General features: G+C 43.4%; 1 protein-coding gene across 1 annotated transcript in view; it reads right to left on the reverse strand.

Moving 5' to 3' along the window:
* The window catches only part of EGFLAM (EGF like, fibronectin type III and laminin G domains), a 189,197-nt gene that overhangs the window by 118,932 nt on the left and 55,921 nt on the right, over positions 1–14,344 (reverse strand). Inside the window, exons 2-3 of the mRNA XM_004017034.5 lie at positions 3,156–3,265; positions 1,659–1,742 (exon numbers count right to left, since the gene is read on the reverse strand). Coding sequence (XP_004017083.3) covers positions 1,659–1,742; positions 3,156–3,265 — 194 coding nt within the window. The remainder of the gene's footprint in view (positions 1–1,658; positions 1,743–3,155; positions 3,266–14,344) is intronic.

Raw genomic sequence — 14,344 nt, forward strand, 5'->3', positions numbered from 1 at the left:
AAAAACGGAGACATCACTTTTCAGAGAGTTTTGTACAGTCAAAGCTACAGTTTTGTCCAGTAGTCATGTACAAATGTGAGAATTAATAAAGAAGGCCAAGTGCCAAAAAAATTATGCTTTTGAATTGTGGTATTGGAGAAGACTCCTGAGAGTTTCTTGGACTGCAAGGAGATCAAATCTGTCAATCTTAAAGGAAATCAACCCTGAATATTCATTAGAAGGACTGATGCTGAAGCTGAAATTCCAATACTTTGGCCACCTGATAGAAAGAGCCAACTCACTGAAAAAGACCCTGACGCTGGGAAAGACTGAAGGCCAAAGGAGAAGGTGGGGGCAGAAGATGAGATGGTTAGATAGCATCATAGACTCAATGGACATGACTGCGCAAACTCTGGGAGACAGTAAAGGACAGGGAAGCCTGGCATGCTGCAGTCCATGGGGTTGCAAAGAGTCAGACAGGACTGAGCGACTGAACAACAACGACAGGTGGGGCCACCCCAATTGCCCCCTCTTAGGACAGAATAAACCACAGAGGCTGGGGCTGAGGACTTCTGAGGCAACTGAGGGGTACTTAAGCAAAAGTCTGAGAATAAAAGCAGCCTGCAGAATACAAGCCAGCTGAAGACATGCATCTCTTGTTTTTCAGTCATGAGTGCTCTGGTAAAAATAGCCAGGGCAGGGCTCAGAATGCAGTCTGCCCTGGGTTTACAGTCAACTGTTACTTGCTAATGTATGATCTGAAGAATGTCACTTCACCTCCTTGAGTCTCAGCATCCTTGTCAGGTCACAGGATAGTTGTAAGGATTAAATGGCAAAAGCAATGTAAAGCATGAGGGAGCGTGGCTGGCAGGTGACAGATTCTCAGTAAGTGATGGTTACTCATCACGGATGACAAGTAGGTTTCTCGGTGCAGCGCCCAGCAGGCATTTACTAGACAGGAGTTACAGACACCACCTCCACCACCAGTGCTGTTAAAGCTGCAGTATTCTGGGCACTGATGCCAACTCCTTGCAGAGCAATTAAAAAGGCTCTAGTCTGTAGATTAATTGTAGTAGAACGGAGAAGAAGACAGCAAATGAAAGAAAAGAAAACGGAACATGCCTAAGGCAGAGGAATTCACCCTGAGAGACCTTGACAGGAAACAGAAGAAAAATAGATGAAGAGCCCACAGTTGGTTAGTGGAAGGACAGGATACCGGCTGCAGAAGGGAAACAAACAACTTGCGCCATTTGAATGTATATTTCCAATTACATCATTTTCTTCTGCATTATGTCTCCAGGCAGTTGCAAAGATACAAATGTGTCATATTTATTTATAAAGCTTTATTGAGATTTTAAAAAAAAAACAGAATTGAATTTTATAGAGAAAAGAAGGGGGGGTAAAAAACAGCTGTAAGGTGGCTGTTTTCTCGCAGGATAAATGGGGTGGACTGAGTCCATGGAAACATTCCTCACATGGCTGCCATTCTGAGGATAGAAATGTATATGATGGGGTTACGGCCAAGAAAGACATTCTAAATTCCAGAGGATTATACAAGCAGTTGTTATTATTATACATACAGCGGCACACACACAGCAAATTAGAAATCCTTCTGAACATCAGTGAAATGTCACTCACAGGGTGTGCTTTTGGGGGGCTGCCGGGATGGAGCTACTCACAGAGGTCGGGGTATTCAGGCTGGGCGGCACACCGTAGGACCGCTCCTGCAGGGATTTGTCTACGCCGACCTCAGAGTAAAAGACCTGGAAAAGAGGCAGACATCCAACGTGAGAGCGGGGCTGGCACTTCACCAGACCGAGGACCCAAGGTTGGAGTTGCACTCACAACCACAGCGGGTCTTGACGTGAGCTGTCTCATCTCTCACACACTAGCCCTTTGTCAGCAAACATCAGACATACCTGGCTGGGGTCGCAAACTCCTAAGCCTGTAGAAGCCGGGAAGAAGACACAGTGTAAAGTCGGGTGGAGAGGGCCGACCCACCTCCCAGTATTTTTTCCTGAAACCACCATTCTCTCAGGCAGTCTTTCATTTTCCCACTTTTGCATCTACCTGAATCCAGAAATACATTTCTCTGCTTTAAAATGACGACAGGATAAGGGCTTGATAAATGCCTTCTCTCCCTTGGTGAACGGGAGACAGGAGGGAATGGTGGGTCTGGGGTGTCGTGGGGAGTTTACAGCCCAGTGGACAGCTCAGCTCCAGCAGGCTTGTGGGCCTGGGGTGAGGATATATTCACAGAGATTTCAAGAATTCCAAGAATTTATCTGAAATCTCCTAACTTAAAAACGCTGACTCATTTTAAAAAACACTTTTCAAAGAAAATATTTTTTTAAAGGCCAGTCGTTTACCTCTCAGAGGTAGAAATGCATTCTCTGTCCCCTTCTCCACTTTACCTGTCCACCCCACCACTTTCATTCAGGTTTTACATTATTCTGTCCTTACTGACGACAGTGACTCCCTATCATTTCCCATGTTTCTGCTCTGGTCTCCAAATTTGACTGTGGGCAGTTGGAGAGCAAGGAGCATGTCTTCCACTGAGTTTATATTTTCCCAGCCCTGAACAGAGTCATTCGGTCGTTTTTGAGATCGCATCCAAGTACTGCATTTCAGGCTCTTGTGTTGACCAGGATGGCTCCTCCATCCCTTATTCATTGGAAGGACTGATGCTGAAGCTGTAACTCCAATGCTTTTGCCATCTGATGTGAAGAACCAACTCATTAGAAAAGACCCTGATGCTGGGAAAGATTGAAGGCAGGAGGAGAAGGGGATGACAGAGGATGAGACGGTTGGATGGCTGATGCCATCAAGTTTGACTCAACGGACTTGAGTTTGGGTAAACTCTGGGAGTTGGTGATAGACAGGAAAGCCTGGCATGCTGCAGTCCATGGGGTCCCAAAGAGTCAAACATGACTGAGCGACCAAACTGACTGAACTGAACTGAACAGAGTCAGGACCCAATAGATCCAACTGACTTTCAGGACACTTACAAAGGCCCTTTAAAGGAAAAGATCTCCGGTTTCATGGAGGGAGAGTGAGGCTCCCCTGACATGAGAGGGTTGATATCAGGAGGCCAGATAGAGAAGGAGCAATGATGGGAAGGAGGTGCAGTTCCCCCAACACACCCACTAGAGAAATCCCTGTGCCCAGGTACTCACAGTGTACCCCATGATGGGGCTTGGAGGGTGCCTAGGCATCTTCCATTGTATGCTGAAGGCTGAACAGTTCAGAGCATCCAGCACGATATCAAGAGGTGGTCCCACCTTGCCTGCTCCAAAAAAAAGAGATGGTATTAGAAGCTTCATGCATCCCACCATGAATACACTTAACACAAGATGTAACAGTGTGTGCTTACAGACGGAGAACATACTGAAAGATGATTCCAGAGGCCAGAAATGCAGACACCTCTCTAGTAGGCCACTCCTGTGTCAGCTGTTGGCCCCTCCCCACAGGACAATGGGAGGGAAATCAACTCAGCTATTGCCCACAGTCCCTTCTGTAACTGCTAATATCTCAAGGACCAGCAAAGGAAAATTCAGGATAGCATAGGCCATGGAGGGCTTCCCTGATAGCTCAGCCAGGAAAGAATCCGCCTACAATGCAGGTAGTCCCCGGTTTGATTCCTGGGTTGGGAAGATCCCCTGGAAGAGGAATAGGTTACCCACTTCAGAATTCATGGTCTTCCCTGGTGGCTCAGATGGTAAAGAATCTGCCAGCAGTGAGGGAGATCTGGGTTTGATCCCTGAGTTAGGACGATCTCCTAGAGAAGGGCATGGCAACCCACTCCAGTATCCTTGCCTGGAGAATCCTGATGGACAGAGGATCCTGGTGGGTTTCAGTCCATGGGGTTGCCAAAAGTCGGACACAACTGAGTGACTAAGCACAGCACATGCAGGCCAAGGAGTGTGGAATGTTTTAAAGCAAGATAGTAATGGTGGTTGTTTTTTTTAAACTCAGTGACATATATGTTTTATGGATATGTTATATAGATACATCTGTTTATATAGTTCATATATTCTTAATGTTGAATATTTAATAAGTGTGGCTTAGTGTAGTCATAAAATGGCTTTAGGAAATTTTAAATTTTTACTGTATTCTTATCATAAATAATTTTATGGTTATAAATAATAAAATTTACATTTATAAATAACATATGCAGATTTCAAAATTTAGAAAACACAAACAAAAAACGTTCATCGTTCAGAATTGAATCCTGCCAGCACTGTAATACAGTATTTATACCTTCTCTTGACTACATGGAATTTTTTGAAAGATACATAGATATATATACATACAGACATATTTACATATTTTACTTATATAATGTATATATAAATTTAATATTCTATTGTGTTCATTATATATAATATGCACATATACTCAATATATTCATGTTATTTCAATTAGTATATAAATACATATATATACATGTAAAAACTGATAGTATACATTTACTAAAAAAATTTGTTTATTTCTGTTATCAAGTGGACATTAGCTCTTCCACTTAATACATGTGCCATAATTTACAATTCATCTCATCTTACTATTGTTGTGCTTAATTTCTTTACGCTATTTTGCTATTTTAAATAATGCTCCATGAGGGCAGAAACTAGGTATGGCTCGACAAACACTCCTTGAGTGAATGAATGTTCTTCAGTTTGATTTTACACTTACTAATATGTCCTGATGATCTTCCTTTTTAATGACTGTCTATAATTCTCTAACATATCAGTTGGGATACTCTCTTCTGCTGCTGCTGCTGCTGCTGCTAAATCGCTTCAGTCGTGTCTGACTCTGTGCAACCACATAGACAGCAGCCCACCAGGCTCCCCCACCCCTGGGACTGTCCAGGCAAGAACACTGGAGTGAGTTGCCATTTCCTCCTCCAATGCATGAAAGTGAAAAGTGAAAGTGGAGTCACTCAGTCATGTCCGACTCTCAGCGACCCCATGGACTACAGCCCACCAGGCTCCTCCATCCATGGGATTTACTCTCCACACACAGATATCTAATGTGTCTATCTATTGGGTTACTGCCGGGCCTTCCATCAGCATTGTTTTCAATAACAGAAGTGCAGGCCTTTCTGGGGGACCGGGTTACAGAGGTCCAGCGCCAGCAATCAGCAAGAACTGCCATAGACACCTCCCACTGCCACCACTGCTGCCCCTCAGGGATTTGGCCTTCAACGCTTCTCTGGCTCCGGCTTGGATGAAGATTTAAAGTCCCATCTGATTGGCCAAAGTAATGTCATGTAACAAACAAGTCATGTGACCAAAGGATCGGAAAAGAAATATCAGGTTTTTTCTGGTTCCAAACTGGAAAAGGACAGGATGAAAGGAGTCTTGGAAATCATTCTTCCATCAAGCCTACCTACTGCATAGGAGTCTCTCTAAAGGAGGACAGGACCTTAGGAAAAGAGGAGTGGTAGGTGGTGAGATAGCCAAATCCTCTGGTACTCAGAGCATGCACATATATTAACTGTTACTCCACTGATAGACATTTTGGCCATTTCCAAAATTTCACTGCTGAAAATTATGCAAAGAAGAACACCAGTGTGTGTGTGCGTGCCTTTTCATGCAAATGTCCAAGCATTTCCAAGATGGATAGCTATTAAAAATTATGAGTAAATGCATCTTAATTTTTAACAGCTACTGACCTGTTGCTCTCCAAAAAGGATTAAATAAATGAATCTTGAAGTACATTCAATGTTTTTATTTGGATAAATAGAGTAGAATTTTAGTGTCTAAGACATAATTTTTCAGCCTCTACTCTACTGACATTTCAGGCTGTGTATTCTTCGTGCAGACTCTCCTGTTTTAGAATGTTGAGATGCATCCTTGGTCTCTATCCACTAGATGCTAGTAGCACCCACCGATCATAGTTGTGAAAACCAAAAATATCTCCAGACATTGCCAAATGTCCCATGGTGGGCAAAAATGACTCCAGCTAAAAACTGCTGATCCAACAGAATGAATATTTTAAAGACGTTTATGTTAGTTGCTCAGTCATGTTCGCCTCTTTGTGACCCTGTGGACTACAGCTCACCGGGCTCCTCTGTCCATGGAATTCCCCAGGCAAGAATACTGGAGTAAGTAGCTATTCCCTTCTCCAGGGAATCTTCCCAACCCAGGGATCAAACCTGGGTCTACCTGTATTGCAGGCAGATTCTAACGTAGTCAGACTTACAATCTAGAAAATTAAGGAATTTTAGAAGCTTATGGAGATGTATGAGAATATAAGAAACACATATAAACACATAAGAACCCAATATAAGAAACACATCTTCACCAGATCTGACTATTACTTTAAAATCTTTGTTACATTGATAAGAAAAAAAAAAAAGAAGAGTATTTTAATACCCTCTTTGGCTATTTTTCCTCCAGCCTTTATGTGTTTCATACAGTTTTCAATCAAGTTAGTTTTCTTATTATTCAATGATTGAAAAGAGCTCTTAATATGTTACAGATCTGAATCATTTACCTATATTTTTTCCTATGTAGTTTTAAATTCAGGCCAGGCTGTACTATTATCTATTACTGGCCAGTTTCATTGCTGAGTTGAGGTCTATGCTAATGAAATCTCAAAAGAAGCCAAGAATGGGAGGAAAAGATAGTAGAAATGATTTACAGAACCCTCACAGACCACAGAATAACCAGTAAGCACAATCTCATCCTCAGTTCAGTTCAGTTCAGTCACTCAGTTGTGTCAGACTCTTTGTGACCCCATGGACTGCAGCACATCAGGCTTCCTTGTCCATCACCAACTTCCAGGGCTTGCTCAAACTCCTGTTCATTGAGTCTGTGGCGCCACCCAACCATCTCATCCTCTGTCGTCCCCATCTTCAATCTTTCCCAGCATCAGGGTCTTTTCCAAGGAGTCAGTTCTTTGCATCAGGTGGCCAAAGTACTGGAGTTTCAGCTTCAGCTTCAGTCCTTCCAATGAATATTCAGGACTGATTTCTTTTAGGATTGACTGGTTTTATCTCCTTGCAGTTTAAGGGACTCTCAAAAGTCTTCTCCAACACCACAGTTCAAAAGCATCAATTCTTTGGCACTCAGCTTTCTTTACAGTCCAACTCTCACATCCATAAATGACTACTGGAAAAACCATAGCTTTGACTAGACGGACCTTTATTGGCAAAGTAATGTCTCTGCTTTTTAGTACGCTGTCTAGGTTGGTCATAGCTTTTCTTCCAAGGAGCAAGCGTCTTTTCATTTCATGGCTGCAGTCACTATCTGCAGTGACTTTGGAGCCCCCAAAATAAAGTCTCTCACTGTTTCCATAGATTTCCCATCTATCTGCCATGAAGTGATGGGACCAGATGCCATAATCTTAGTTTTCTGAATGTTGAGTTTTAAGTCAACTTTTTCACTCTTTTCTTTCACTTTCATCAAGAGGCTCTTTAGTTCTTCTTCACTTAGATCTTAGGAGTAGCACTGCTGTCTTTAATGGAGAAAAATTACAATCGATCAAGTTGGGCTACTTGGATCAATGAGTGGGAAGCAGTCCTTGTATCCTTTGTGTATCTGCCATGGTTCAGGACAGAAAACTCTCTAGGTATTTTAAGCAGAAAGGTGGTTACAAAACTGGTAGAAAGACTAGGGGAGTGGAATTCAAGAGTCTCTATTAGCTCTATTTTACAAATATGTGAATAAATAAATGAGAAAGAGAGAGAGAGATACTAGTTAGAGAGATGATAGCTAGCTAATTCACTATAGTCGTGATTCAGAACCAAGAAGCTTCTGCCTTCACGCTTGATCCTGCCATTCTTGTCACTACAATTGCCTGCAGAAACCCACGAAAGTGGTGGGGAACCTTGGAAAGGTTTCTGTGTTTTGTTGGCCTTTCCTGGCAGGAGAAACAGTAGCCAGAAAGTGGCCTTCCTCCCACTCCTGCCTTCCATTAAGTCTCAAGAGTGCATCTAATTGTACTGGATATAATTTACATGTAGAATACCGCCTGCAAGGCAGTTTGGGAAATGTTTTTATTCCTCCAGCTTTCTATTACAATAATGATGCCTAGAAGGAGGGTAAAATTGTTGAACAAGCCAGTCCACAGGATCCATGACATACTGGTAACTTAAGAAGCCTGAATTCCAATATACTATCCCTTTTACTTTCATATTCTCTAGGAAAGTGCTCAAATCAAGCCCTGCTGGGACACAGACAGGTATGATTTTTATTTTATTGGTATAGCCTTCCATTTATTTAACCTTCCACATACCTAACGAGTATGTATTGAGTTCCCATATATATCAGGCACTGGCTTAGTCATTCAGGCTGCATTAATGGTAAAGAGAGACAGAGGACCATAAACAAGTTAGCAGAACATCACAGTCTGGTGTGAGGAGCATAAAGGGAAGGATGGAGCACTTTGGTGGTCCATAGTAAGGAGACATCTGACTCCACCTGGCAGACTAGTAAAAATGAGACAAAGTGAGGATGGAGAAGCATCCCAAGCAGAGTGAGCAGTATACACTTTTTTCAAAGAGTCAGGGGAAGAACCACATAATATTAAAAATATCCACTGGTGCTCAGTCGCTAAGTCATATCTGACTCTTTGCAACCCCATGGACTGTAGCCCGCCAGCCTCCTCTGTCCATGGGATTTTCCAGGCAAGAATACTGGAGTGGATTGCCATCTCCTTCTCCAGGGGATCTTCCTTACCCAGGAGTTGAACCCGCATCTCCACATCTCCTGAACTGCAGGCAGATTCTTTACCAGTGGGCCACCATGGACACCCAGTATAACCTTAAGGGCCATAACTGAGTGGATGTGGGTAGTGAATGAGAAGGATGAAAGCTCCAGGAGTTCTGCCTCGGGAGGCACAGCAGAGAGGTGCGGGCCATCCACTGTCTAGGAGCACAGGGTAGCTTTGACTGCTACTGATGTAGGAGGCGTGCTCATCAGCAGCTGGTGAGTAAGAGGTGGCCAGGTCAGACGTTTGGGGCAAATACCAAAGCTATCCTAGATGAGTCCAGTGGTTAAAGATAGGAAGTCACACTAGGGAAAAGAATTGAAAATCAGATTTTTTTTAAAGAAAAACCTTCCTAAGTTTAAAAGAAGTAAAGAAATCAAAAGAAAAGTGATGGATTCCACTTCAGAAAACTTCATTATGCTTTTCAAACTTCACAAAAGAAAAAATTCAAAACAACAGGTCAAAGGGTGAACAACTGCAGCCAAATGACAGGCCAAGGGATATCTTTATTATAAAACTCATACATATTGAGAAAAAAACATATCCAGGCCCTAATAAGTAAAATACGAAGAGAGAACTCACCAGAGAGGAAATATAGCTGGTAAATACACATGGCACAAGATTCCAGTTTGCCAGTTATCAAATAAATACAACTTCTTAAAATTGAGATGTCATTTTCACCTATTAAATTAGCCAAAATGTTTAAGTGATAGTAACTAATGCTGACAAGACTACATAAATATGCTGGTCTCAAAACGTTACTGATAGCAGAGTAAATCAGCACAGGCATTTTGAAAGGCAATTTGGCAAAATGTGGTACTATCCATAAGTATTTTTTTTCCCTTGGACTCTCAGACATGGAATTACAGGCGGCCATGAGGAAAGAATATTAAGAGAAGGCTGCTCCCATGAAGATGTTCTTCAGAGAATCATCTGTGATGTAGAAAAATCATAAACAGCCTAAATATCTAGAAATAGGGTAAAAGTCAGCTTCTGTTCTTCCCTACAGTTCAGTTCAGTCGCTTAGTCACATCCGACTCTTTGCAGCCCCATGAACTGCAGCATGCCAGGCCTCCCTGTCCATCTCCAACTCCCAGAGTTCACTCAAGCTCATCTCCATCAAGTCGGTGATGCCATCCAGCCATCTCATCCTCTGTCATTCCTTTCTCCTCCTGCCCTCAATTGTGCATCAGACTTTATTTTGGGGGCTCCAAAATCACTGCAGATGGTGATTGTAGCCATGAAATTAAAAGACATTTACTCCTTGGAAGGAAAGTTATGACCAACCTAGATAGCATATTCAAAAGCAGAGACATTACTTTGCCAACAAAGGTCCATCTAGTCAAGGCTATGGTTTTTCCAGCAGTCATGTATGGATGTGAGAGTTGGACTGTGAAGAAAGCTGAGTGCCGAAGAATTGATGCTTTTGAACTGTGGTGTTGAAGACTCTTGAGAGTCCCTTGGACTGCAAGGAGATCCAACCAGTCCATTCCAAAGGAGATTGGTCCTGGGTGTTCTTTGGAAGGAATGATGCTAAAGCTGGAACTCCAGTTCTTCCCTTCATTCCTGCCCTAAAAATCCTGATTCTTTAGTTTCTAAATTCACTGCTATCTGTCCATGTGCATTTTGGTTTCCATATTTCATCACTTCTATCTTCTGTCTGTTTCTTTTTTCTCCTGCAGGTTAATGCCTTTGCCCCCATTTACAAGTATTTTGGTGGGGTTTTGGAGGAACCAGTAGTAAATATGCTTTTTCAACCCACTATGTTTCACCAGAAATCAACTGATGTTTGTAACAGTATGGGACATAGAAAGAAGACATTATTCCCACTCTACAGATGAAGAAACTGAGATTGAGAGTCTGCTGATATAAGATCTCATCAGTGGGGCAGGAGATAGAGACAGTAAGTAACAAAGAACAGAGGATCTTCTTCTCTCTACCCCGGGAAGTTTGTGTACTCGGTGATTGGAAGGACTGATGCTGAAGCTGAAGCTCCAATATTTTGGCCACCTGATGCAAAGAGCTGACTCAATGGAAAAGACCCTGATGCTGGGAAAGATTGAAGGCAGGAGGAGAAGGGGGTGACAGAGGATGATACGGTTGGATGGCATCACTGACACAATGGACATGAGTTTGAGCAAACTCCAGGAGATAGTGAAGGACAGGGAAGCCTGGCGTGCTGCAGTCCAGGGGGCTGCAAAGAGTCAGACACAATTTAGCAACTGAAAACAACAGCTCGGTGATTATGCCCACCTCCTCTTCTCAGCTCCACTATACTCTCTTCCCAGGCGCTCTCATCTCTCCCCATCATATACACATGCACTGGTGCCCCCCCAAGTCCATCTCCCCAGGCCAGCCCACTCTCCCAGAGGACAGGTCTATGTACCCAGCTGCCAAGTACACCCAGATGTTACGTGGGCCTCTCAAACAAAACACGTCCAAACTAAATCCATCATCTTTCTCTTTAACCTGAGCCCTTCCAGTAATCCTTGTTCAAGTAAATGGTATCACCATTCACTATGACCTTCAAAAACCTGGAAGTCACCCTCAGCATCAAATTGATCACATGGAGTCCATTCTTTCCTGTTCGTGGAGGCCTCAGAATCCTCCTCAATCCACTGCCTAGAGCAGCAGCACCACCTGTTCAAAGCTGCACATGCAATGGAACCTATTTGCCACTTGTCGAGACTTCCCCAGGTGGTGCTAGTGGTAAAGAACCCGCCTGCCAATGCAGGAGACTCAAGAGACTCCAGTTCAATCCCTGGGTTGGGAAGATCCCCTGGAGGAGGCCATGGAAACCCATTCCAGTATTCTTGCCTCTGTCCCATGGACAGAGGAGCCCAGCGGGCTACAGTCCACAGGTTGCAAAGTGTCGGACACAACTGAAGCAATTTAGCACACATGCTCTCAAGACTTCCCTTAAGGTTCCTCTGGCCTTTCCAGACCCTAAAGAGTATAGTTATCCCACCTCAGCTTGCTCAGCCTGCACCCTCCTCAGAAGAATGTGTGTTAATAAACTATTACACCCACACATAGAACTTTTTTTCTGCAAAGCAGTGGAAGGCCACAGGACTGATGACTCTAAATCTTAGGAGTAGGAGGGCTGTATGAAGGGTCACCTTGTCATAAGGAAGCAGCAGAGGGCTTGTCTTAAGGCACATTTGCATTGCGAGCACAGCATTTTTCTTTTTGTGTGTTTGAGATGTCCTTGAAGGAAGGGCAGGCCTCCAGCTGGAAGCCGTCTGAAGCTGTATTTGCAAAGTCAGCACAATATTTACACAGAGGTTGTAGGATCGTTGGAGTATCCATATAGGGGGCAGGCTAAGGCAGGAGCACACCACCCAGTGGGCCCCTCTGAGCTGGAGATAGAGTCCAGGCAGCTGGGAAGTCTTGAGGCTTGGCCTAGTACCAGTTTTGGAGATAAAGGGACATTGGAGTGTGGTCTCCACCAGAATGAACCAATCAAAGTCTTTTTCTCAATCTCTTCTGGCTAGGGAAGTGAAAGATTAGAAGTGAAACTAATGAGACTGGCCTCACATCTCAACAACCTGTGCGTCACCAGGAGAATGTCCTATCATTGGACAGGGCAAGTCGAACCCAAGCTACTCTCTCCAAAAACTCTTAAGGAAGCAAAAAAATATTTCGATAATTCTTGGAACACTGAGTTCCTCTAGGATTTTATCTATTATGATATAAAAACATACTAGTGCTTCCTCAATATTAAAAAAGAAATCAAAGGGGTAGGTCGCTAACATGTGGAATAAACAAGATTTAAGCAGTTAAATACAAAAATAACACTCATATTTAACCAACAATGCTTAGAATGTTGGATTATATATTACACAATAGAAAGCTAGTTTTGAAGAATTGTAGCCTTTTAAACTAGTATAATGCATTTATACAATATATCTGGAAGCTGTGTTTTTGTAAGCTAAAAGCTATACTTCTTAAGAGATAAATTAATAAAAAAGCGTGTTTCTTTGCCATGAGGGAGCTCTATTCTTTACAGGGGCTTTCTTCTTTGGAAGTCTTTCAAAACTGTGTTAGGATTTTGCATTAGAAACTTCTGAATGATTAGGTCATTTTCTCATGGCAATTTTATTTCATAAAATACTTTGACTTCCTGCACAAAATTCATCTCTGATTCAATTAGCTTTGTAATCCAATTCATAAAAACACTCCAAAATGCAAACAAAAATATCATCTGTGACAGAAATACATTGCTCGCTTTTTAGTTATTTGACTTTCACGGAATGAACCAAGTAATATTCAGTAATGCAATGGAAAGTGCCCAGACTAACTAAAAATAATCAAGAAATTCTGAATAGGAATAAAACCTTATTTCCATCTTTTTGAAGCTTGCTCCAACCATTATTACTAAAGCAAGCACTATGAATATATAACCAGGATCTGCCACTAGAGCCACTCTCAAGGTGATGCCTTCAAGGCAACACTAAAAATGTAGGTTTAGACACAGAACAGTGTTTGTTCTAGTTACCTGGGGATGAAAAATTCTCACACTCTGAGGAGCAGCACAGAGTGTTTTCCAGAGCCCTTCTAAGCTTCTTTCTGTGGGGCAGTTATGGTTTACATCAGGTTTCCCTGATGGCTCAGATGGTAAAAGAATCAGCCTGCAGTGCGGGAGACCTGGGTTCGATCCCTGGACTGGGAAGATTCCCGGAGGAGGGCCTGACAACCCACTCCAGTATTCTTGCCTGGAAAATCCCTACGGGCAGGGGAGCCTGGAGGGCTGCAGTCCCTAGGGTCACAAAGAGTCGGAAACAACTGAGCGACTAAGCATAGCACAGGGTCTACATCACAATCTGCTTCCCTCTGAAACCTACACCTAGGGTATAATTCCTGAATATAATCCACAGCACCAGAGTATAATTCCAGAGAGTAAGCCACCTTTCCAAAACGTATTTCACTCTTGCACAATGCCTCGGTTTACTCATTAGCTAACCACCGGGCTGGATTGGATGGTTAGAGTCCCCCCTACTCTGACATTCTACTCTGCTAAATACCACATGGGAACATCCCCAGAACACTAAAGGTAAGAGGGAAGAGAATGGCTCAGAGCGGTTCCTGGCACAGGTAGACCCAGACAGATGTGGGCCCTGCTTTAGAAGACCCGGTTTGGATCCTCTTTTGGCCATACCGGGGACCTTGGCTTGAGTGTGTGTCCCAGGCCACGATGATGTGCCTATAAGAGCCTGGGGCACCTCCACTTGCGGAGCACTTCCTGAGCACCCTAGACCCTGGGTTCCCTGCCCGAATAGTCCTGAGCACGCTTCCTGGTCTTCAGTGGCCTCTTCCCTGGGTCTGCTCTTCTCAGGGTGACCCAGGCTGCTGGTGGGTGCACCCTCAGTGACAGGGTAGCCAGTGGGTTGCTGTGGTGCAGCCAGGACGGGTGGTGGACGAAGCTGGGGTTGCTGGCTGGGGTGTCCACATGTGTGCACAGGCGCAGCCTTAGGGACCAGTCCTGGCCACACTGCCTCTTTCAAAGTAAAACTCAAGGAGTCTGAGAAATCTAAATTTGAACCTGGTCTTCCAGGTCATCATGAAAGTATATTGGTCAGGGCGGAAAGAGAGAAAACACTGTATCTAATAGTTTACTTGGTGAATGGATTGTAAGTTTTTACAGGTGGTA

The sequence above is a fragment of the Ovis aries genome, chromosome 16, assembly GCF_016772045.2.
Source record: "Ovis aries strain OAR_USU_Benz2616 breed Rambouillet chromosome 16, ARS-UI_Ramb_v3.0, whole genome shotgun sequence".
Classification (NCBI taxonomy): Eukaryota; Metazoa; Chordata; class Mammalia; order Artiodactyla; family Bovidae; genus Ovis; species Ovis aries.